The sequence below is a fragment of the Lasioglossum baleicum genome, chromosome 3 (genome assembly GCF_051020765.1).
Source record: "Lasioglossum baleicum chromosome 3, iyLasBale1, whole genome shotgun sequence".
Lineage (NCBI taxonomy): Eukaryota > Metazoa > Arthropoda > Insecta > Hymenoptera > Halictidae > Lasioglossum > Lasioglossum baleicum.
The window spans coordinates 1,441,544-1,457,447 of NC_134931.1; the positions used below are offsets into that span (position 1 = coordinate 1,441,544).

Here is a 15,904-nt window from a genome sequence, read left to right on the forward strand (position 1 = left end):
GCCAACAATAAAGAGGGAGTCTGCGGTTGATGGCTATTTTGAGGAACTCGACGTATCTCACTACATATAAACAGAGTATCGAAGCTATTGAACATCGCTGGGAAAAGTGTATCGAGCTAAAAGGAGACTACGTTGAGAAATAAAGTTATTATTTCCCAAATTTTTTGTGTTTTCTTTGTTAGGTCGGGTACTTCTGGGACTACCCTCGTATATCCTGTACATTGTCGGATCCCGTATACATATTTTCGCGAATCCCGAATCATCTCGGAATCCCGCACATACTCGGGAATCCCGAAAATTCTCGGGAATCTCGGATATTTTCGGGAATCCCGGATATTTTACGGGAATCCCGAACATTTTCGGGAATCTCGCACAGCCCTACTTATCATACATTTGTAGAATCGGCGAAAATGTAATACACTCGTCGAAACAGTGGTAGAACTGGCAAAACAATTATTATGCACTGTTGAGTATGCTCATGGTCGATCAGTAGATCGTTCGAACTTCTCTGAAACTTGCATGTAATGTACCGACTAATTCTACTAAACTCAAAGGACCACTCCCCTCAAAGGGAAGAACAAAGTTCACATCGTATGGTGTAAAGCAATAGTTTAGTGTAACTACTAATGTGAGATCCTCCACTGCCGCTACAAATTGTCTAAAGACCGAAGCTACTAGGTCAGGCATGTAAAACTCTTTTTTCACCAAGAGCCTCATTAATTATTATAAATTAATTCGAGGGCCACAATAGAAAAAAACGACTCGAAATGAAAAGGAAACACTTTTTTTATCAACATTGCTGTTACACATACAAAATAACATACGCACACAAGTTGTTTTTTTTCAAGTTTATCTTATTTGAATAAAACTATTTCATTTTTGTTTCGAAGAAACTTACCAATGTTTGTCAGTAATCAAATGTTCAAAATATGGTTGAATTTGTTGAACTGTAATTAATTTTGAAATTAATTGCACATTGGTCTATTCATCTTGATCTTCCTGCAGTTTTATTACTTTTAACGTTGAAAATAGTGGTTCGCACTATGTGCTACCACTGCTATCAAACATATCTGAAATACGCCTAATTGCGCATAACATATTGGGAAATCAGTCGGCAGATAAATGATTGTAGAAATGTGGAATCACAACATCCATTGTATATTTTTGTTTCAATACGGAATTATACTTCCTTTCGATTAATTCCAGTTGTACAGGTTTTGCACTCCAAATTCACCCTTCTGCAAGTCAATTTCACCTTTATGTAAATCAATTTAACCTTTTTGCAAATCAATTTCACCCTTCTGCAAATTAATTTCACTCTTTTCCAAATCAAATTCAACCTTTCAGAAATAAAGCATTTTTTAAGTAAGTTTTTACAAAAGAAATCAGATCAAATGTAAATTAATTGTTAAGAAGTTCAAAATTTTATTTATTGCGAAGATGTACATCAAATACTTATTTAGAAGTAATTACCAATTCATTAACTTTGTAAGTTGTCAGAAATGAAAGTACATTTTTATTGAAGCATATTGAGTATTGAGTATTCCCTTGCAGTAACGACACAGTTTACGTGTGTCTAAATAAATGGGTCCCATGGAAATCACCGACACGGTTTTCACCGACTCCAGATTTGACCGACAATAGCTTTGACCGACAACGAATTTGATCCACAACGACTTTTAGACAGTATGATAATATTGTATGATAATACATATGATAATACTGCATGATAATACATACTGTGGTCGTCTTAAGTTGTTGTGGATCAAATTCATTGTCGGTCAAAATCGTGATCGATCAAATTCGTTGTCGGTTAAAGGCGTTGTCGGCCAAAGCTATTGTCGGTCAAATCTGGAGTCAGTGAAAACCGTGTCGGTGATTGTCGGTGAAAACCGTGTCGGGGGAATTTGTGTCGGCGATTTCCATGGAACCCAAATAAATATAGTATAATTTAATCGAAATAAATAAATAAATAATTTTAAATATTCTTAATGGGTGAAATTGATTTTCAAAAGGTTGAATTTGATTTACAAAAGGGTGAAATTGATTTGCAAAAGGGTGAATTTGGAGTGTAAAACCTATATGTTGTCATCAACAGTTTCAAAGTTTTTGGTCGGGCCGCAGACTACTTGTCGACGGGCCGCGTGTTTGACATGCCTGTACTAGGTCGACAGTCGGAAAGAATCTGGTTTAACGCACGTAGTACAAAAATCAGGAAAGGGCGTCCTTTCCCTCTCCTTTACAATTTTCACACGGTGGGGGTATTAATGGGAAAAGGGGCGAGTCGCAAGATAAATGTCTTGAGGAACTGGCCCACGAGTGGACCCCGGAAAATAACGACGATGACGAGACGACTCTCAACGAAAAATACGGACCAGGCGGGCAACTAAACAAAGGGCACCCTATTCCAAGGAAAACGCTTACACGTATCTAAACATGCACAATCTACAAAAGATAGCTGGATTGTGGGATCAGATAAAAAGATTATAGAGCTCGCGACGCAATCGTAGGATTAGCTGAAAAATTATAGGGCACGCCAATCGATTGTAGGATCCGTGTCAAAATGATGGGGCCGACCAATCAATTGCAGGATCTGTGTCAAGATTATAGGGCCGGTCGATCGATTGTAGGATCGGAGAAAAAATAATAGTGTTCTCGAAACTGTTGTAGAATCTGCGAAACAATTGTGGAATCTACGAAATAAATAGATGTCCTGCAAGGAAAAATTGCAGGGTTCGTGAAACAACTGTAGGATCGGTGAAATAAATGTTGGGAGATCACCGAGCGATCGTGGAACCTGTAAAAGGATAATAGAGTCTAAGATGTTGGTACACTTCCGGTGCAATATTCTCTAGAACGACGCTAATCTTTGCCAAGTTTACAGATCCATTTCGATTGGAGTACATTCGGTGTACAATGTGAATGGGTTTTGATGCCGAGTACATTACAATCAACTACAACTTTCCAGGTTTCGGTGTCGTAAATGAAATTACTTTGACTTCGTGGGAATTTTTGGGGTTTGATATTCGGCACTTAGCGCGTTAATATCGGTCGGGTCGCGGCCGCTGAGTAGCATTTAGGTACTCGGTGTCCGTTGGCAATGTGGATGCATCCCGGTTACGGCAAGAAATCGCAATATGTGGCGGGAATGGTAGCGACGGTTTCTGGCACGGGCCAAGTCGTAGACATATAGTCTTGCCAGGAACTCTGTATCCCGTGTACGGGGGCATTATTCCGGCGCGGAGCAACGAACCAGAGAGCCTTGTCGACGAACGCGACGCGACGCTCGCATCGGTAAACAATTCCATTTGCCTGACCAGTAAATAATCGTGTGGCCTGGCAACGCGAAGTACAAGATGGTCTTAAGGAGCAGATTTGGGGTCGCAGGGGAAAGAGAATGCCGAAATGGCCAATAGAGGAATGGAACGCCATTTGAATAGGGGTGGGTTAAACGAATTCAAGAGGGACGTTTGGTGCGCTGCGCGAGTAGTAATAAAAAGGTAGTGGTAGAGTAGACAGTGTGGACCGAGTAAACGAGTAGAGGACGGTGCAGACGTGTAGAAGAGTGGAGGAATAGACAGTGTATGAGTGAGTAGTAAGAGTGTGCAAGTCAATACTGTAACTGAGTAGAGTGTAAATGAGTAGACGAATAGACAGTGTATGAGTGAGTACAGTAAAGTGACGATAGTTGTCAACCAGCCTGTGTTCTGCACGGACAACTATCGCATACCAACATTATTTCTTTACGACTGCGTCTAGTATAAACAATCAAATGTGATAAAAATTGCAATTTTTCAAGATTTTCGGCCTTTTTACCACTTCTGATCGTTTATAGCTCGTAAACCGATGGTTTCAATGAAATCTTCAGAGCGTATATAATTTATACGAGTTGTCCAAACACATCTTTTAAATTTTCGTTATTGGCCCAGCTAAAGAAGTAGTAAAAATCAATTTTTACCATTTTTTTTCGCAATTCCGACCAAATGCATTTTTTCAAAATATTTTTTAGACGTCATTTACTAAACTAATTCTTCTAGCCTTCCAGAGAAATTGAAGTCGTTTGGTCCATTCGTAACAAAGTTATTCTGATTTAAAGTGTGTTGAATCAGTTATGCTCGTTAATGTAAGTACGGATCAAAGAGAACACGCGGGCCTTTGAAGTATGCCGGCGACGGCGACTGTCCGCGTCTCTTTCTTTCCCATACGCTGTCCTTCCTTGGCCGGCAGTGGAGTGGGTGGACACCTGGCAACTGTCGCATACCCGATCGTTGACAACTATCGCGACTTTACTGTAATAAGAGTAATCGAAAATAAGAGTGTGCAAGTAAATACTGTAACTAAGTAGGAAAGTGTAAAGGAGTAGATGAATAGGCAGTGTATGAGTGAGTACATTGTAAGAGTAATCGAAAGTAAGAGTGTGCAAGTAAATACTGTAACAAACAAGAAGTAGAAGAGTGTAAAGGAGTAGAGGAATAGACAGTGTATGAATTAGCAAGTAAGTGTAAGTCGAGTGCGATACTGTAACTGAGTAGAAGAGTGTAAAGGAGTAGATGAATAGACAGTGTATGAGTGGGTATGTACATTGTAAGAGTAATCGAAAGTAAGAGTGTACGAGTAGATAGAGAGGCGGGGTGGAGTAGTTGAGACACGGTTCCAGCAGCTTAAACTCTAGTGCAGTATCTCGTGCAAAGTGCTCGATCAAGGGGTGAAAAAGAGTAACACGTTCGAGCGACCGGCTGGCTGGTGAGTAGACGAGGCTGGAATGCGCTTGTGCTGGTTGACCCACCGCGCGCCGCGCCGCTCCGTTTTCTGCCGGGCAACGCAGCCGCGTGCGCTATTTTCTCCCAGAGTTCTTTGTCCGAGAATACGCGGCCCAGACGAATCGAGTCGGGACGAGACCGCGACCGGCGAGATTTTCCGGCGCGTTCCGTCGAATCCGCGCGAACCATCGACGCGTCCGTTTGTCACTCGACGACCAATTGCTTCCGGCTCGACGGTTCCCCTTGGACGACGCAGACGCGAGCGTCCCGACGCCTCGTCTCCTTGTCCTCTCCTCGCCTAACCTCTCGTGTCGTGTCGCGTCGCGACGACGCTCGACGCGGAGGCCAGAATTATCGGCCCGTTCCAGCGTAAATCAGAGGACCGCGTTCTGACGGCGGTCTCGACTATTTCTGGCGTAGACCGACTGTCCTCGCGGTACCAGGGTAATAATACCGTCATCTTGACCGCGGGAACTCGCTTACGCTCGCACAGTTTCCCCGTTTGGTCCCGAGACCCTGTTGAAACACGCAAACAAGCGCCTCTTGAACGCTCGGGAAGCTCAATCCCTCCAATACTACCGTCATCCGGCAAAATTTTCCATCGAAACTTAGTGAGTCACACTGTCAGTCGTGAGAGACTCCATAATTGTGAAAGTTCGTTCATTCCTGCGCGTCTCTAATTGTAGCTACTCCCACTCTAAGCGAACCGATCGTTTCTCTTAATTGAAAGCGATACCGAAGAGAAATCAATTAAATAGAACGAGACAATCAACGATGTAGGGACTCGGTCGCTGAGCTCAGGAGTCAGCAGTCGGATGCGCAAAATGCTCGTGAACTTTGGTCACGCTAGACCAGACTGCGGATTTTATGCATTTATGATAAAATCGAGTAGGTAAACAATGTGAATTACTTTCAATCCGCAGTCAACGTCGTCCAACTCTGTTTCGTGATGGTTTCTCCGATCATCTGCCATCGATAATCGCCAAGAAACTCGGGTCACTGTTCTCTCGAAAGATTTGAATCTCTTTGCCGCAGACCGACAGATATTAGACCGGATTTGTCAGGGCCACCCTTTGCCGGAAACGCTTTTTGACGCGATTCCGTGGCTCGGATAAGGCTTGTAATTCCGGAAACGAGATCCGCCGAGATCTTCCGCGACCTTTCAATCTACTGGATCGAACTATGTATTGCTTGTCTCCTGTAATCGGCGGAGGAATCAATTTGTGAACGAACCCTGAAGGAACACTTCGAATTAAATTAATAGTGGAGATACAAACGTCAGAATGTTATCTGTCTCGATTTAAACTGAATCTTATTGGCTTGTCTCCAAAGTTCGTTTCGTATTCAATTAGTCCGTTCGATGCAAATTCATATTAGTTTTTTGGAAAAGTCAGTTTCGGTTTGGTACGCACGCTATAAATTCGCGACGCGTGGTCGCCGGCGTGCCAAAATCACGGGAAAATCTAATTGGAGACGCGTGATGCTTAAAAATGACTGTTCGGCCTGTTCGAAAGCCGTCGAGTGGCCGGTGACAGGCTGCGGACGCCTGCCCCTCGCGAACGGTCGTTAATTTGCAAAATGTAACGCGGCCCTCGACGCTCACGGCCTCGTTATCGCCGGCGATATTCGCGACACGAGTCCACGTACCCGACGCGTGGCGTCCACGCTCCGACCTCTTCAACTTGTCGTCTGGAATTGCGTCTATGATCGTTCCCCCTCCTATTCGACGATTTTTCTTGCTTAACAAAGCGTCACTGTTGCGCTCTTGTTCCTTAAACATTGAAGACGGAATTGTTGATAAAGTTGCGGCCTCTGCACTACAAGACACTCGGAATTAATTCAAATTGACCCCTTCGCATCGGAAGACGAGATATCTCGCCACCTGATTTCATTCATGATATGTATCTTTCATGCGATGCTATGTACGATTTTGTGCAGAGAACATGTGAATCAAATCTGATCAAGGTTCCCTATATTTTCTAAATTTTAATCGTTATTCATACATTTTCTAGTTTTTAGAAATCAATTTTTAGACGTCGTGCACGTATATGATTCACTTAGATTTACAAAATGCATGTTTGAAATTTTCATTACAGGCACAGATAAAAAGTTTAAAAACCGTGACCTTTACATTTTCCTTCGCAATTGCGACCAACAATTATTTACACTTAATGATTTCGGCGCAAGGTTCGATCATTTATAGAAACAAGCAAATTTGCAATTATGTAAACATGTTTTTCGACGTTCCGATCCTAATTTGGATCATTTTCAAAGAGACACTTTTGCGTCTGAAAAATAATAATATATGTATTAATATATTTTGACCAAACTTTTAACACAGCCGTGTAATTCCATTCAGGAAAAAAGAAAAATATAAAAACACATACTTGCCGTGACAAAAATTGTTTCTATAAATGATCGAACCTTGCGCCGAAATCATTAAATTTATTATATTCAATTTTCGATCGAGAAGAATTCACCTCAATTATTTACACTTTAGCTAGTGAACTAATCCTTCTAAAGGTGGGATCTCCTTTGCGCGTCTGGACGCAGCGTTTTGTTATCCATACTCCGTTCGTCGTATCTCTCTGCTGTGCCTCTGGACGCACAGGTTTGCGTTCCTATGGTGTGATTTGGTATGTCTTTCCTTGCATTTCATTTGCGAAGAAATGCGAAAGAGCATCGCCCAAACTCATAACACGTGCGTCGATCGATTTACGATATGTGTACGACGCACACGTTCGCGTTTGTATTTTCGCTTCGAGACCTCCGAATATTGCGCCAGACCCAAAGCGTTTTTTGACCCACTGCTTCCGAGGCAGACCAGACGCAGAGCCATGCGTTTGTCGACCCACTGCTTCAGAATACTTTTGGACTACTGTTTCGGATTTTGTTCAAATTTGGATATGTTGTAATCTGTAATGATATGCAGTGGCCGAAATTTCTATAAAGTCATCTTCTTTTTCGTAGATATTTTAAGAATATCACCATTTTTGTTGATTTATCGTATCTGGTCTTGTGCCTTGTAGACACTCGGATAGAGGGACTGCGTACTCTAGAACACAAGTGCGAAGTTTCTATAAAGTCACTTAGTGTTTCTCTGTATTCTGAGCAAAGAACTACGGAAAACTGCGAATATTCTAAAAGTATTAGTTTTAGACCTCACAGAAATCCTGTTTGTTATAATTTGATTCACGTGTATGAGGATGCCGAGAGGAAAAGTACTAACAAGTGAAGAAAAAGCATCAATCGATAAAGATATGGGCTGCTCTAATCGCGCAATTGCTAAGAAAACTAATCGGTCATATACTGGGATTAATAATTATATCAATTTGCGTGAAAATTACGGAAAATAAAAAATAGTCAAAGAGACAACATTCAATATTAATGAGGTCTGCAGCTAAGGAAAGGAAAAATGCAGCACAATTTCGAGCTGAATTGGAGCTCCCAGTAACAACAAGACGCGCGTGTGCAACAACTTTTAAATTCTTCTGGACAAAAATACAACGTAAACCAGGCCTTAAAGAAGTACATAAACCGGCCCGTATTGATTTCGCACGGGCACAAAACACAGTGACTTTATAGAAATTTCGGTGAGTGTATAAACGTGTAATGGTGTCGTCGTAATATAATATGTACGTACATGTACTCAGTCTTCATCATCATATGATTTAAGAAGTTCACGCGGTATATTGATCGTTCGACGATCGTAGGTCGTAGTGATATATCTGTAGAAACAGTTGTCGAGCGGTCGCATCATGCTAACGCATACGCACAGCATGGGCGTGCACGTATAAGCAAAATTCAATGTGGTAGTATCTGCAGTTTTTCGCAAACATCTCAAAAACTAAGGCTGAACGGCGCCACAACGGGCTCGATTGAAAAAGTACGCGACATTCTTGAATAACTCTTAAACCACTGAAGATATTGCAATGAAATTTGAACTGAATATATAAAAAAATAATTCCTTCTCAATGATTTTTATGATAACTTAATATATTTCACATTTGTTTAACCGCTTTTTATTAATTTAAAACAGTTTTATAAATTATTTATTCTATAATGTATTTAATATATATATTTTCGCTATTTAATGCAAATCGATAGAATGTTTAAGCTTTACATTATTGAGAAGAATTTGTTAAGGCCGAACATCTTGGAAAATTGCATTTTTTACCACTTTCGATCGTTTATAATTCGTAAACCAATTAACCAATCTCAATGAAATTTTCAGTGTATATACTTTATACTAATTGACAAAACACATTTTTTAAATTTTCATTAATACTTTCATTAATACTTGGCGTGGCCAGGCAAGGTCAAGGTGTCGAAGAATAAGAATTATTCATATTATTGGCCACGCCAAGTAATTGACTTCCAGGCCGCGGGCATCTAGGCAAATGTCTAGATCTTTATAGTTTAAGGAACTAGCAGCTCATTTCGATTTCACATATTTTTTGTGATCATAATTATTATACCGTGTTAGCGGCTCAATTCAATTCATGTACTTGGCGTAAATTTTTTACTTTTTTGAAGTTTTGATTGGGATATGGTTTACCGTACTCGATAAATTACTGTGGTTTGAAGAAAGCATTGGGGTCGGTGGATGGACTGTGGGCAGAGGAAAGGTTAACGAATCGAGCGATTCCCAGTCGGTCGACGGGCCAGCGGAAAAAAGGCGGCAAGCAACGAGCGTGACGAGTCGCGCGATAACCTCGCGGAATGAGATTTATTTTTTAGGAGGGTGGATGACTCGGGCTTTTAATCGCTCGAAGGAACACAATGTTGCGAGTCTTGGGAGCCGGGAACGCGATTGCTCGGCCGATCGTCACGCTCGCGCGAATAAACCTCCACTTGTGCGCGAGATGCAGCGGCTCCGAACTGATCTCGGAACGATAGTCCTGTCCATTTATGTGTTCGACGGGTCTCGCTCGACTGAGAATGATATTAATGGTTTGTTTCGATCGTAGTCTTATATGCCCGCAATGAGCTCTGCTGACCTTCCGAATATTCACACAGAAACCTCTTCGAACCAACGTACCTAAAGTGGACCCTCCACGATCAATAATATTGTCAATATTAACGAAGGACCATATTGATGGAAATATTGATCGTCTAGGAGCGTATTGAAGAGTCCTATCAATATTGACGGACATTGATAGAAAATTATATTTTCTGTCAATATTGAAGAACCGTTTGAACGTCTAGGAGGTGTATTGTCAATATTTCCTTCAATATCAGTTGCTTGTGAGTACGTACGGGAGAAATTTCTCCACTCCATGAATCTACAATTGGCTGAAACAAACAAATTTTCTGTGACAGCGTTATTAGACTCGGGTAGCCCTGTAAGTTTTGTTAAAGAACATTTTCTACCGAAAGATATTCCTAGAATTACACTATGGAATTAAATTACAATATCTGCGGGGCGATTGCACACATAAACTTCATGTCTTCCAAATCCATTCCAGACGCTTGGTGTCTCAATGTTATATGTATGTAGAAAGTCTTTGGTTTGCAGGGATAGTTTGGCGCGTAACAGTGTCTTCTTTCTGGATGTTGGGCCTAACTAGCTCTAATAAAGTTTGAAAGCCTTCTTCGTCCATTCGAAGAAGATTTTTGTAGTCGTCTGGTTCTGTAGAACGCAAACAATTCAGCAAATGTTCGTGTGTAAAGCGGCTTCTCAGCTTGTATGTACCACTCTTTGGATCAGCGTCTATTTCTCTTTCTCTTTGATTTTTTTTGTTCGCGTAGTGAAAGAGTCAATGTTAGAAAACCCAAATCCGCACTGGAAAACATTTCGAAATTCACAACAAAAACCACTGAAACAGAGTATTGGTGAGAATATTGATGCGTTTATATTGAAATATATTGATGCGCGCTTCAATATAGAACGTCAATATTGACGCAAATATTGACAATACAATATTATTGATCGTGTAGGGGTCACTTTAGACAAAATCTGACTGCTTACACGTTGTTTCGTACAAAATTGACAAGCCTCACTTCTCGCTGTTCAACCATTTTTACAATAAATTCGACCGTGACGCAACTTGGTTGGATTTGTTTTTGAATAAAGACATCCGAGATAAGCCTGCTTTTATCAAGAGAAAGTGGGCTGCAGCAATTTTTTTCTTGAACTTTCTATCCCGAACAAGAGAGCATTAGAAACGATCGGAAAGTTTCGAGCGTCGGCGCGGATCCCGATTCCCGTCCGAAATTTTACGGATCGCTGAAAAGCAATTTTCTAGGGAATGAATGAACCCGGAATGCATGGCTAATTACTCTTTCCCTCCGCCAGCGGCTCGTTTCGAACGTCATGGACCGAGCAGATGACGTCAGAGACGAACGACGCGAGGCAGTCGCAGCAAATCGTTTCCATTTAGTTTCGCGCTGAAATTTTCATTCTTCGATCCACATTTGTACAGGGTGGTCGCGACATATAATTTTGAAACGCCCTGTGAATTTGAATCGTCGACCCAACAAGAAATTTTAGTTCTTTGATCTACACCTACCGGAACATTTTAATTATTCGATAGATCGGCGCACAGTGGTTCGGATCGAGATATTCAGTGACATTTTGTCGAAAAATGAACTTTCTCATATTGACATGTACAAAGTTTGTATTGCTTCCTAAATATCCATCTACCTCGAAAATAAAGAAATTAATAAACTATAATCAAAATTGTAATTGTGACGAACACTTAAAGTTGGACATTTATAAAATAGGTTGTTTCGCAGAAGAAAGATGCTTATCTTTATCTGGATGCCCTGACCCACCTGTTTAATATTTTTTCTCTGTTCTTCTTTTAAAATGAAGAGAATTCCTTTACGATAAGAATTTATACTGTCAATTAACAATTAATTTAAATAATGTATTAAAAAAGTAATGTACAGTGAAGGCACGAAAATCGTCAAAATTCCTCATCTTTGATACGGAATATCTTTTGAGTTCCAAGTAGCACCGCATGGTTACAAATTGTACTATGTTCGGTACACTTTTCCCTATATAGTTATGCACGATTTACTACCAACATCGTCCATCCACGCAAGTTATTAATGATTAAAGTGTATCCATCGCTGCGTCGAGCGCGAGCGCCAAGATCGTGCGAGACGCGTAGAATCTCTGTTTCCATTGTAGCCTACAAGCAATTGTTTATTATATGCTGCAGATGAGGAGTCGAATATATATATGAATATATATATATAATATAAAAATATAATATATTACATAGAATATTTATGTTTGTGTTTTCAACACAAACGAGGATTTCCTTCATAGATTGCTCATAAGTTCCGATCCGTATACATATATCGACAATAAGAGTAAAATCACAAAGTATAAAAAGAAAAAGCCGCTAGATCAAGAAGCTGCAGAATTGATACTTACATAGATTTAATTCAATCAGCCAATAAAGTAAGTAAAATGTTATTAAAAATAATTAAACTTATTAAATTATTTATCATTAAAAAATGATTATTTTTTCATATTTTTCAGTGAAAATTTCATCGCAATAACTTTTACGATTCAGAAGCTATGACAAAGTGTCACTGAATTTCTCGATACGGACCATTAAAAATTTTAATTATAAATTATTAGAAAAAATAGTTTGTGAACTTATAATATATGTAAACAATTTTGTTTAAAAAAAAAAGTATCAATGAAAATTAATTAATAAATATTGTCTAACAAATGAAAAAATTATTTAATTATCTATAGTTAAAAATGACTATTTTTTAAATATTTTTAGTGGAAATTTCATTGCAATATCCCTAATGGTTCAAAAGTTATAACAAAATGTCACTGAATTTCTCGATCCGGACCACTGTGCGGCGCCTCGCCTGGTGCACCTCGTTTCTTTCATCCTATGCGGAAGAATAATCGCGGGAGCGGGTCGCGAGCGTGATCGATGGAACGTGACCGGGTCAGAGGGTTAATTAGCGAGCCGCCGACGCGTTAGTGGATGCTCGTGGCTTTTCAGCGTAAAGAAAAGTGGCTGCCGTGGCGAGAAATCGCAGAATCGCAGTCTACAAGTGTTCGTCCTTCCTCCGGTTCTCGTTTCGTAGTTTTGAGACCAATCCGCTGATTCACGTTACAAAATTACAGCTTTGATCGCTCAATCGGGACACATGGGCCTCCCACAGAACAAAAGGATTAATATTTTTAAATATTTTTTATTCCTGATTTGTTTATCCTTGAAAATTTCCAGAGCAATTATGGATCGTTTTAAACAACGTTGATGTACCAGACCATATTGTTCTCAAAGTAGTTCCATATTGTAGACGAGTCATGCTTTAAAGATGTGTAAAGTAAGTTCGATCTTTTCCCGTCGTTAGGGTTTGTCTTCAATAATAGACACTATGCCGAAAGCGTTGTTTACCAAGAGTTTCTCCGGGAGAATGACTGTGCGGAGCCGAAGGAGAGAACGCGGTGCTGGAACAAAAGCCGCGGCAGGAAGAGATGTATCGAGATCCCCTAGGTGTATGGAAATAAAAGTTGGCCAAGTCGGGGAAATAGTGCGACGCCGGTAAAAATAAATAATAGAAGGCGCCAGACGTATCGATCCGAGGCCGGTTTCTATAGCCTCCGCCGGAGAGTTAAGGAATTCTTTCGCTCCGTGCGTGGCTAACGAGGAACCGAGCCCGCCGCGTCGAGTTTCTGCCAAAATACGTGACCCGAGTCTTCCTTTCCACGATCTTCGCGCCGACTCCATTGGAAATGGCTTTGCGAATGCGTTAAATCGAGCCCCGACATGGTCTGGTTTGTCTCTCGTCAAAGCTAGCTCTCATTCGTTTCTTTTCGGATGTTCGGAGAATTGTGAAAGTCCACTGTGTGCCAGTAAATCAATTTATAAAGTATTCGCCAGGTGAATTGACGCTAATGTTTTCGATTTTCTTTTCACAGGGAAACAGTCCGATGAACAGCTGCCCCGTGTGCGAGAAGCACTGCCCACAAAGACCGAACAATCCGGACGAGACTCTGTGCTGGAACCAGCAACACTGCCAACAAAGTAATATTTTGTTATGATCGTGATCGTTAAAGATAGCTCCTGATATCCCAAGCATCGATGTAAATTGCTCCGTGGGGCACGGTGTTGGCTTCATTGAAATCCGGAGCAGCGAAGTCACGCCCCCTTAAGGCGGTCTGCAAAGAAAAGGCAACGAATTCACGTTCCCTCGAATCTTTATGTACGAAACAATTCAACAATACAACTGCAATGAAAACACACCCCTCGATAGACTCTGCGTAAACACCAATGAAACCACACCTCTTAGAGCATTTTATACACGCCCCTCAGGGCAATCTAAAAAAACACAGCAATGACAGCACGCCCCACCGGGGCGCTCTGTAAAGAGGAAACAATTAAACCACGCCTCTCAATATCCTCCGCGAAGTGACTAATGAAACCATGCCCCCTGGGGACGTTTTATGCAACCGGTAACATCACGCCCTTTAGGCGCTCTGCAAAGACACGACAATTAAGCCACGCTCCTTCGAGAGACTTTACCAGAAAATTCCTCTGTAGAAAGTATAAAACATTTTTCTAAATGTTAGTACATATATGTCAAGTGCATAACTCTGAAGGTGTGAGAGCAAAAATGTTCCGAGCAGGTTCAGAGGTTTGGCTATCGCTTTGAGTAGCTCGAGATTCCCTGTTTCACCAGCTAGACCCGTTAGCTGCTCCTTGTTCTGGTCTCTAGTGCTTGGTAGAGGCTCGTAGACTCTGCCGCGGCGAATCCGACGCGGTTGAGGGGGTCTCGGGTTTCGGAAGCGGCCACGTCGACGAGTTCAACGACTTTACGCGTACGCAAACGCACCGCGATCATCGATTACCCGTGAAACTCTCGAACAGTGCCGTCCGGGGAAGCTGTCTACGTTCGTACGTGAAATCTTGCCGGCGAATGGCTCGACGGGAGTTTCTGGAGCGACGTTGCCGGACGTCAACCCGTAGCTGGTGGACGTCGCGAAGGAGATCCCCTCCCCTCCCCCGCCGCCGCCAACCCTTCGAAAAAGACGGAGGATCGTGTTCGCAGCTGTCTCTTTCTCTCTCCTACCTTCTGGAATTATCCGATTATCCGTTGGCCTTGCGGAAAATGGAGTCTGTCCGTCTCGATTCGTTTCGTCTCGAGAAAAAGGGCCGACGAAATTGCCGGCGCGCGGCGCCCGTACCTTCTCAGCCCCTAGCTTACGTATGTGCAAGATCGCAGAAGCCTGCGCGACGCTGCTCGATTATTATCATCGGTCTGTTGATGTTTGATCGCGTGGTTGCATCGCCATTGTACCGCGTCTCCACCTGATTTCATCCGAGCTTTTGTTTCAATGCTAGATTCTGCTGACTGATATATCAGATTGTTTGAGAAATTGTGATATATGTTAATTCGGGCGTATACTATGCAAGACTACGGTCTCTCGTACGAATCGGAGGTGGAACGTTTGTCAAGAAAATGGGACAGTTTCCCCCAACAACCCCGAGCAGTCGATCCAACTCGAAGTATTGTTATTAGGGGAACAGTAGTTTCTTCGAGATTGTGTCATCCCTTTCAGACAAATCGTCTTCTATCGATCGCGGAGGGCGTCGCTGGTTCATTACCGAGGACCGTTCCCTCTCGCAGAAATTGCAGGCCGAGTTCCTACTATGCCGCCACGTGTCCCCGCGGTGAACGTGACAGGACTTTTTGCTGACGGGAACGACCCGCGATGAACACATTGTTTACCCGGAACTGCCGGTGGTCTGTTTGCGCCTGTATTCGCGAGATCGATGTTAACCGGATTTCTCCTGGTCGGCGATGGCTCGGTTGTCCTTGGCGAACGGCCGTGCAATTTTACTGTCTTTCGTTAATTAGTTCTTTGTTTGAGTATTTGAGCCACGCCTACTCTTGTGCCTCTGCGAAAATAGAGCGGTAACGCTCCTCTGAACAGAGAGAGAGAGAGAGAGAGAGAGAGAGAGAGAGAGAGAGAGAGAGAGAGAGAGAGAGAGAGAGAGAGAGAGAGAGAGAGAGCAGCGAAGCCACGCCTACTGAAGCTCTTCTATGCAGACAGAGCAACAAAGGCACTCCTACTCAGTATCCCCTGTACAGAGAGAATATTGAAGTGACGCCTATTCGGGCCCCTCTGTGCGAAACAGGCGTGGCTTCACTGTTCTATT

At 42.0% G+C, this 15,904-nt stretch overlaps 1 protein-coding gene across 1 annotated transcript in view; it reads left to right on the plus strand.

Moving 5' to 3' along the window:
* Inr-2 (insulin-like receptor-like) overlaps positions 1-15,904 on the plus strand; it is a 184,772-nt gene that overhangs the window by 156,996 nt on the left and 11,872 nt on the right. The window contains exon 5 of the mRNA XM_076420221.1: positions 13,663-13,768. Within this exon, the coding sequence (XP_076276336.1) occupies positions 13,663-13,768 (106 nt within the window). The remainder of the gene's footprint in view (positions 1-13,662; positions 13,769-15,904) is intronic.